Source organism: Paramormyrops kingsleyae, chromosome 24, assembly GCF_048594095.1.
Source record: "Paramormyrops kingsleyae isolate MSU_618 chromosome 24, PKINGS_0.4, whole genome shotgun sequence".
Lineage (NCBI taxonomy): Eukaryota > Metazoa > Chordata > Actinopteri > Osteoglossiformes > Mormyridae > Paramormyrops > Paramormyrops kingsleyae.
The window spans coordinates 11,896,237-11,906,189 of NC_132820.1; the positions used below are offsets into that span (position 1 = coordinate 11,896,237).

At 46.5% G+C, this 9,953-nt stretch overlaps 2 protein-coding genes across 2 annotated transcripts; one reads left to right on the forward strand and one right to left on the reverse strand.

The window, feature by feature from the left end:
* The first annotated feature begins 84 nt into the window (after positions 1–84).
* znhit1 (zinc finger, HIT-type containing 1) lies at positions 85–3,452 on the forward strand. The gene is made up of 5 exons (XM_023844847.2): positions 85–234; positions 710–880; positions 992–1,071; positions 1,180–1,349; positions 2,640–3,452. Exons 1-5 carry the CDS (start codon positions 213–215, stop codon positions 2,659–2,661), a joined length of 465 nt encoding a protein of 154 aa, XP_023700615.1. The 5' UTR covers positions 85–212; the 3' UTR covers positions 2,662–3,452.
* Positions 3,453–4,211: 759 nt separating this feature from the next.
* Positions 4,212–8,437, reverse strand: mogat3b (monoacylglycerol O-acyltransferase 3b). Its single transcript, XM_023844826.2, has 9 exons — positions 8,087–8,437; positions 7,366–7,440; positions 7,141–7,219; positions 6,838–6,945; positions 6,245–6,315; positions 5,827–6,031; positions 5,339–5,513; positions 4,605–4,789; positions 4,212–4,482 (listed from the first exon to the last, which is right to left on the reverse strand). The coding sequence occupies exons 2-9, from the start codon at positions 7,405–7,407 to the stop codon at positions 4,328–4,330; spliced, it is 1,020 nt and encodes a 339-aa protein (XP_023700594.2). The 5' UTR covers positions 7,408–7,440; positions 8,087–8,437; the 3' UTR covers positions 4,212–4,327.
* Between the last annotated feature and the right edge of the window lie 1,516 nt (positions 8,438–9,953).

The following is a 9,953-nucleotide window of genomic DNA, read 5'->3' on the forward strand; positions in this document are numbered from 1 at the left end:
CCAAAATATCTGGGTCACACGCAGTTGATAAAAACGTCATGCACAAAAATAACGGCATTCACTCCTATTTTCAATACTTCTTAGTTAATACACAGTGTTTCAGCAAATGATGTTGCGGAAACCGCCCTGCTACGGGCTAGGTTAAGCGGAAACGCGCTTTTTAATTTGTTCGGACTGCCCACCTGCGGCCGCCGTAGAAACCGTCCCCGAAAATGGTGGAGAAGAAGACGTCGGGTATGGCGTTCTAAATCTTTCAAACAAATGCGACGTTTGTTGGGCTTGTTCGTGGTCGAAATATTGCAAGAATATGTTTTAGAACGCTAAATACATCAAAAGTCTTTTTTCTTCCTTCCAACTCAATCCGATAGGTTATAGAAATCTATTTAGCCGCTGCTTGGGTTGTGATGCTGTGATACGTGTTTGTACTATGTTTAAGTCACAAAATAATGCCAAATTTAGCATGACATTGGACAGTCATCGCAGATTAACTGGTACTGTATTTATTACAGTAGCGGTGTGGTTAAGCTGGAGGTGCGGATTGTACTGGGAATAGAGATTATTTTGCTCACGGATCACTGAGCACTACGCCGCTTAGGCATCAGGATGCGGTCAGCCTGGGCAGTGACCCTGTCTGAATGTGCCATTCCCCTGAGTCCGGTCGGTTTACTGTGTCATTCCGGGTTCATTTTCATTTGTATCCCCCCCCCAGTCCGCTCGCAGGACCCTGGCCAGCGGCGCGTGCTGGACCGCGCCACGCGCCAGCGCCGCCTCAGCCGGCAGCTGGAAGCCTTGGAGAAGGACAACTTTCAGGACGACCCGCATGCCAGCCTGCCGCAGCTGGCCAAGCGGCTACCGCAGTTCGACGACAACAACGAGTCAGGTGCGTCCGGTCTTACAGGCAGAGGCCAGGGGCATGCTCTGATTACTACCCCCTCCCCCCCTCCACAGTGATCTGACACACCTCCTACATCCCCACCCTCTTTTTCCTTAGGTAAAAAAAGAAAGAAGACTCGTGGAGATCACTTCAAGCTGAGGTTCAGGAAGAACTTCCAAGCCTTGCTGGAGGAGGAGGTGAGAGATGGAGCAACCCTGGGGACCCCCTTTATCTCCTCACCCTCCTCCTTGCCTGAGTCTCCCTGTCCCCTGTCCTGCCTCTCACATTCCACTCCCACCCCCCAGAACCTGAGCGTGAGTGAGGGTCCCAACTACCTGACGGCATGTGCGGAGCCCTCCAAGCTGCCTCAGCGCCACTTCTGCACCGTGTGTGGCTTCCCGTCGTCATACACCTGCGTGTCCTGCGGGGTGCGCTATTGCTGCGTCCGCTGCCTGGGCACACACCAGGAGACCAGGTACTGGCCGAGCCCACCTGGCGGACTGAGACGTTTAATCTCTCACTCCACTAACCCCTTGTAAACCGCTGGTGAGATCAGGACAGTTGGAGTATGTGTTACGTTAAAGCTGTAATCAGCACTGTTTTGGGCTACTTGTGTTCCCGTAGCTATTATTGATGCCTCCGAGGTTTGTGGGTAATTGAGTCCGGCGGTCACACGTGTGAGGTGACGCTGCACACTTGCTCTGTTTTCCCAGTAAAACAATTTTCATTTAATCCATAATTCTCCACCTCTGTCTTGGTTCATTTGGCGACCAATTAGAGCAGAGGTATTTAAGCTGTGGGGCACAAGGGAATTGCGGGTGGGGGTGGGGCACTGGAGGGGGGAAAGAAAGACAGTGGGGGGAGGTTGAGCTGGGGGGAGCTCTAATTCAAAATTGCAACCTTCAGAACTAATAAAAAATAATGTGAATGCGGTTCTTCAGAGTTATATGATGCTGACAAATTAAAATAATTAAAATTTACTGACCAGCTACTGAATATGACACAGTTTCCAAGAAAGTTGGGGATGCTGTGTAAAATGTAAATAAAAACAAATCATATAAACCCACATTTAATTGAAAAGAGGATTAAGAAAACATATCAAATATATGCAATATTACATTGAGGAACATTTTTCTTAAATTGTTGCATTATTTCCCCATGCAAATAGAAACTCTGCCTCTCTGGGAGGCTCTTTTCAAACCCAATCACCTTACTGACCAGCTGCCAATTAACCTAATTAGTTGGGAGACATTCAGCCAGGTGTTTTGTTTTAGCGTCACACACCTTTTTCAGGCTGTTGTTGCCCCTGTCCCAACTTTTTTAAAAATGTTTTGCTGGCATCAAATGCAAATTGAGCAGATATTTGCATAAAACCATTTTTTCCCCCACATTTGATATGTTATCTTAGTTCTATTTTCAGTTAAATATGAGTTTATATGATTTCCAAATCATTACATTCTGTTTTTATTTGCTTTTTACCGGCATTTTTGGAAACGGGATTTCTACCTGCTACCAGAAAAACATGATGGCAAAGCAGCACCTAAAACGAGGAACAGAAAATATGACGCCGCATATCTGGAACACGGTTTTGTGTGTCTGTGTGGTTTTTTTTTATGGGGGGGGGGCAGTAGTGTAGGAACAGCGGCCTGTTTTATGAGCATAGTGGTAAGAAGAGTTGATCAGTTCAGATTCCTCTACTGTCTCTCCTTAGCTGGCATGTAACTCTGTCCATGTGGGTCACTCATGGTTCCTGTGTCCATAACAGGTGTCTCAAATGGACGCTATGAGGACGCCTGGTGGGCTGAGGCGGCCGCCGGGTGTGGGATAGCTAAAACCCCCCCCACTACCAGGGACCCTAACCACTGCAGCACAAGAAAGTTCCGGAAACGAACAGAAGGGCCAGCTCCTGAATGCACCTGCTGCTGGATGAAGGCCAGAGGGGGTCAGCCAAAGGAGATGAGTGTGTTTGGCCACCAGAGGGAGCCACTGAGGAGATCCCTGGAGAGACTTTATTTTACCCAGGATGAGCTTATTTAACTGTCACCTTTTAACTGATGTCAGTTGTTAGCAATTTTAACACCCTTTGCCCACATTTGTAGGGCTTTTTAAATATCAATTTAAGTCCTGTACCTCATGGGTGATCTGACAATGCGTCGGCCCGTAAACTCGCTAGTCTGTTGGATTTGTGTTTCTGATCCATTCACAATGTCACGTTTAACACCTTGGAAACCCTGGTGTGAAACCGGACACTGTTTTAATATTGAAATATGAGTTGAATTCTTAGTCATTTGGTCATCAGTCATGATGACACGTTGGCTGTGAGATCAGTTGAGCTGAGAGGCCATGGGCTGCATCAAGCCGTCCAAGTCTGTCCGTAATGGTGAAAAATACCTGCAATAGTGATGCATCGGGGGGTGGGGGGGGTGGCAGAATGGAACATGCTGCTATTTTTCTGCCTGAACATGCAAATGGCATTATTTTCTGCTTTATGCTCATTTTAATAATAATGCTGCACTCCGAAACCGCATGTTGACGTAAATGTTAATTTGCTAAATAAAACATATTTCAAAATATGAAAGTGCGTGCATAATATCCAGACTGCAGCAGACCTTCGAACGTGGTTCAAAGTGGTTTCGCATTATATAATATTTACAGAATATATTTTAGTTTTGATCAGAATGTTGTCCCGTGCAGCTCAGTGGTTTTGTTTTCGATCTTGCCTGGTTATTTGTGAATGATTATTTATACTCAGAATAATAGTCCTGATTGGCCCATTGACTTTGACATTCTACCGTTTGTGCCACTATTTTACATTTACGTTTAACATTCAAATGGACATTTTGCCTAAAAATTTTACAGCATACAACTCGAATTCTTGCCAGACCTAATTTAGCCATTTTTTTTAACCTTTCTTTAATAATTATAAGCTGAGTAAATTATTATTCTGAGTAAAGGGCCCCAGGATGAAGAAATGATAGAAATGAGGACCCCCGCTGTGCAGTGCTTCATGTTATGATGATGTAAGCCCCTCCCTCTTACAGTGTACTAACGATCTATTGGTCAGTGGGAGACTGTGGGTGGGGCCAGACAGCCCAACTTGTGCTCCACTCCGACATGAACATCTCTCTGTATTCCGTAAACATATGACTGCCGGGGCTTTAGACTTTCGAACAGCAGCTCTCACACCAAGGACTGGAAGTTAGTTTATCAGAACTTTTGACCTGAACAAAATAGGTGAAACAATGACACCCAGTGGCAGAATCAGTTAACTGCAATATGTGAGCAATAGGAATATTTATTAGATTTCTAAATAGTCTTTCAGCCACATTGGCTGGTGGTTTTTATAGCTGGTGCCTCCTGGTTGGGTCTCATCTGGCAGGTACCCATCTGCTGTATCAGAGCACCGTTTCCGGTGCGGTTGCTCCCGTTTCCACAAAAGCGTTCAACGAACTGCTAGATGATGCGTAGGTCATGTGACTCTGACAGGCCACAGCTGACCTTATGTTCGTGGAAGAGCTTGGTGAGGGCCTCCATGTAGAGGCTGTGGTAGTGATCCACCATCTCCTCAGGGGGTGAAGGCCGCCTGGGCACAGGGATTGGGCCCCCCACTGGGGAAGAGCGGCCAGGGTTAGGGAGGGTGAAGAAATAGATGGCAGTCACACCCATGGCAAGCTTCACCAGTAATGCCCCCCCCCCCCCCCCCCCCCAAGGCAAGCGGCAGGATACTGACCCACGGTGGTGACAGGCCTCTTGTATGGCACCAGGCCCCAGCTCTGGCCCATGAAGAGGCACGGGGCAAAGCCTATGAGCTTCTTGAAGATTGTCTGCAGGCTGCGTGCCATGCTGCCCTCAGGGAAGACCACCTGCTTGAAGAGCTCATTCTCTCCAAAGGAGTACACCGGCACCAGGTCAGCCCTGTGGGGGGGGGGCAGCAACTCAAGGGAAGATCTTTTTAATGTTGATGTAGCGTTTGTGTAACGTTGTTGGGTTAAGGTCCCTGGTGTAACGTTGGTGTAATGCTGTTGGGTTAACATCATTAGTGTAACATTTGTGTAACGTTATTGGGTTAACTTTGTTGGTGTAACATTGTGTAATACTATTGGGTTCACATCATTGATAAAATGTCATTGGTGTAACATTGTTGGGTTAACATCATCGATGTAATGTCATTGGTGTAACATTGTTGGGGTAACGTCATTAAAGTAATGCTGTGGTGCAGGGGTCTCCAACTCCGGTCCTGGAGGTTTACTATCCAGTAAGTTTTCTATCCTACCTGGCTTCTGATGAGCCACACTAGTTCTCAGGTAAATACCAGGAGCAGGTGTGGCTCATCAGAAGCCAAGTAGGATAGAAAACCTACTGGATAGTAGCTCTCCAGGACCGGAGTTGGAGACCCCTGCTGTGGTGTAACGTCACTGGGTTAACGCCATTGAGCTAACGCAGTCGGGTTAATGTAGCCCTCACCCGTATTCCAGGGCCAGCCGGACAAAGCCTTTCCTCTGCTTCATGACCACAATGTTGATACCTGGGGCAGAGTCCAGTGACTCAGCAGCGCCCCCTGTCACTATCACCACGGCATTCCCTTGGCCACGCCTGGAGAGGAGGTGCTCTAGGCTGGGCTTGCTCACTGGGCACATGCCTGCATAGGGAAGAGGTAGGGAGAGAGGAGAGAGCAGAGACAGGGGGATTGAAAGAAGCAGGATGAGCAGGTTGGCATGGAGATCTCACTCATCTGTTTTGTATAGTTTGTCTTTTTTAATTTGGGAGGGAAAATGGTCTTTTTTTTTGCACACCCTTCAGACTCGAGATTAACTCAAATTTTTCAGAGCTTCAGCCAAAATGCTCAAGATGGCCCCAGACACACAATCTGCTTCAGCTTCAGCCGCATACAGGCTGTCCCCAATCTCCCCTCCAGCGCCCCCTGCAGTTCGGGCCCAGAAGCCATCCCTCACCTGCACTCATCAGGTACTCCCGGAAGATCGGCAGGCGGAAGAGCCCCGCCAAGATGGCCAGGTTGGCCCGCAGGCCTGGGAAGGCCTCGGAGAATCCGCCGTATCCAGTGCTGAAGCAGCAGAAGGCCCCCACACACATAATCCCGTGGGGGTGAGAGCCCAGGATGTAGTTCTTACTGGGGCTCAGTTCTGTGGTCTTCACCAGCTTGTTTTTTTTTTTTTTTGGAGGGGGGTGGGGGTTAGCATGAAGCAGAAATTTATCAGAGAGGTGTGGGAGAGATTAAAGGCATAAGATTAAGAGAAGGAGCAAGACAAACAGAATAGAGAGAGTTTAGGGGAATGGTCATGTGATTACCAGTGATCACATGGTGATGAAAAGACACGCCCTTTCTACAAGCCGCCGCCCATCTTGGGTTACCTTCACAGGGAAGTAGTTCTTAAAGTGCCTCCACACTTGCCATTTTCGCACCCAGTCACTCTGTCTGCTCCCTGGTGGACCCAGAAAGCATAGCACAATGAGCACACTGGTTTCTTCATTTTCGATTTTTGTGGTAATTCATCGGTCCCCATGGGAATATTGTGTTTTCGCCTATCTAGTCTCGCTCCCCACGAGACGCGAGACAGCAAGTTCGGAGGGGGTACACCACAGGTCAAGCCGGCGTGCAGCGTCCTTGGAGCAATTAGGGATTGCGGGCCTTGCTCAAGGGGCCAAGGCCCCAGGCTACTGACCCTGGGATTTACACCAGCAACCGTTCAGTCACAGGCATGGAATACCATCCTACTGAGTGACAGTGCCGGGCTGACTGTGCTTAGCAGGGAGGTGATGGAGAATAAGGTCTGTATAAAGCTATATGAGCAGGAAGCCTTAGACTGATAAGATGGAATCTGAACAGATAACTAATGCTTGAATGGAATCCTAGGGATCAGGGGGTTTGTATGTGTGTGACAGTCAATGTCCAGGCACAGGAGACAGGGTGAGAGAGAGAGAGAGAGAGTCAGAGAGTCACCTACCTCTTTCTGGGGTGCTCCAGTCCAGCACCATCCACAGCAGGTAGGCAGTGGGGAGGAGCCACAGCGAGGTAAACAGCAGGTAGATGGTCAGTAGGGTGAAGAACGCACCTGAAGAGGTTACGTTAGTGACCCATGGTGGATTAGCCATGGTTTAAGTCTTGCTCAGCAAACCCAACTTGTATAAACAAGTTTGTACCACATAACATAAAGTCTATCCAGATACTGTTAATGAACGCTATAGTAACGGGAATAGGTCTCGCGACTAAGTACACTTGTGCTCAGATGGGTAGGTGTGGCACTCACCCATAAACAGGAAGGTTAGAACCCACTGCAGCACACTGACTTTCTGTATGAAGTCTACCCATCCGTCCATCTCTACAACCTACGGAAAAGGAGAAATTCGCAATAAAAAGTGACATACCAGAGGCTCTATCGGTCTTTACGTTTAACGTTCTAGGGAGAATGATGACGGGGGGTCCCAAGATAGACTGGCCCACATAAAAGCGTAACCGAGAAAGGGAGTCGCACCTCTTCAGACCTGGACGTCCACAAACGCCTCACAGCTGCCATAGACCTATTTCGGACAACGTGGACGTTGCTTTCCTGCCGACATAAATGACACAGACGATAGAGGTGTCATAGATGTTGTATATGAAATCGATAAAATATCTGATAGCTATAATGCGCCGCCACACCCGAATTAATTTGAAATGAAGTGGGACTAGGAATAAAAATTAGCAATAAAAGTGTGTTTTACGTTTAATCACGTGAAGGTGTGTAGTGTTTAATGCGAGGAGATTGACAGAGAAGTTGTCGGGTTGGGAACTTTAATCTCTGAATAAGTGAAACAAGAGTGAATATTTCTAAAATAAATGTCCCGTTTATATAGGATTCCTGAATGGAAGATAGAAAAATGATCAATTACATTTTAGAATGATGCGACATTCTAAACACATCATCTCCGAAAAGCGGCAAAACAGGATCGTCTTAACTAATTCCATATGAATATATTTCAGTAAAAATTTAAAATAGAATTTGCCACTAAGTAACTTTTATGACTGCATTTGAAATAAATGTTCTGATCATTGTCCTATTAAAGCAGAGCAGGGCAAAGTGTTCAGACTAGATACAGTTAATCATTACTGGACATCAGCTCGCACGGTTGAGTAAATTATTGCCGCTCGATGTGGAGCTCTTAAATGTGAGTAGTAAGAGTTGTCATTGAGGTCAGTGAGGTTTTTGTCGTTACCTGTCACCTTCCAGTTCTGAATGGTTCCTCCGATCTGGGTGTCCTGTGCCCCTGGACTCGCCAGAGATTTCCCAATTCACTCCCGGGTCAGAGACGTTTCGTGTCTTTACGAAGCGCCCTTTGCTCGGACCAGCCGGGCTGCAGATAACGATCGCTTGATATACTGAACCAGCGGGATAACCGCAGACGGTCAATGTCAAGAATAACTCTGCAGAGTCGAACATCCTCACCAAACTGAACACAATCTAGCGAGTTTTTCTTTTCTAACTCACGGGGCATTTATTAAACCAGCGTCAGAAATAAAGGCTAATGATAGCGGTGACTCGGTGACATAACTTTGGTAAGATTCGACGTCATTCTTCACCTTGTCAGCCCAGGTTAACCCAATGCGGTTTTAAAAAGGGCAGCCTGTTTATCTCTTGTCATCTGCTCTACATCTGACATAATTATTCACGTGCATGGGTTTCTGGATACAGGTCGAGTAAATATTGTTATTCAGTATACCATACGGCTTGCCCAGTTACGGTCGCGGTGACCCATAGCGGCTCATGACCCTGGCAGCCTAAGAAGTGTCGGAACAAAGTATTCCGTGTCAGCTACACACCCACCCACACACACACGCACGCGCGCGCGCCCGCACACACACACACACACACACGTTTGTAGTTATATCTTTTTGAGGACTCTATTAATTTCTATGGGGTAAACTATAATCCCAACATGATGACATTAACCCCTACCCAGCCTTAACCTTAACCATAAGTAATCAAACAAAATACGATACTTAGGGCATTCTTAGTTTTTTCATTGCATACATAGATCTTTCTGGGGACCTGAAAATGGTCCCCACAATGGCAAAATAACAAGATTTGATCACATTGTGTTTTTATCACAATGTAATATACACCTAATCCACACAAACACACACACACAGCCGTCCATCAACTTTTGCTAGGAAAGTGAAGAAAACATCGATAACAGAGTGTCCCTGGGGGGGATCCCTCGCCCGCCCAAAACTCCCTCAGACCTCCGCATCTGAAATCAGGGGAAGCGTCCAATATTTTAGACATCACGTCTTTTTACATCGCATATACAAAACGACTGGATGTTTTCTCATGACAACTGTTGATTAAATAACCGTGATACTATGGGGTTATCACCGTACAGCGTTGGAGTATTATGTTACTTTATTTGAGACAGTGACACACCGAAGTCAACACACACTAACCGCAAGTTATTGACCTGCTATTGACCTCACTGTATACCGCTAACTACTGGTACTTCACATGCAGCAATAAAAAATAAGGTCTCTTGTTTCCTCCCAATTCATAAGAGCGAAGAAAAACAAAATATCTAATAAACTTTCCATGATTTACCTTTCAAACTGTAGCCTATAATAAAACACCAAAACTGATACTGATTAGCCTACGTAAAATGACCAAAGCCCAGCCTAAATCCAGCGAGTATACAGGGTGTAGGAAAACATAACCCGCAAAATGCCTTCAGGGCCGTAAGTGACGGAGCAGAAGCAGATAAACCCTGGTCAATTATCACATTTCACAGAAAAGACGGCACAGGGAGAATAAAAATTAACCTGTTTATACAACTGTGCCTATATATATATATATATACACACACACACACACACACACACACACACACACGCACACACACACACACACGCTGTTACAGCAGCGTAACTGCGAATGACACGAGGCAGATAGAGGGCAGCAAAAAATTGGGAAAGGACGGAAAGGAAGAACTGTGATTTAATGGGCGGCAGTGCTGAACTAGCCGCCCCAATAAAATAAACCTTCATGCAAATTCTGCGCTAAAATGAAGCGCTCTACTAATTGGCGTTAACCTT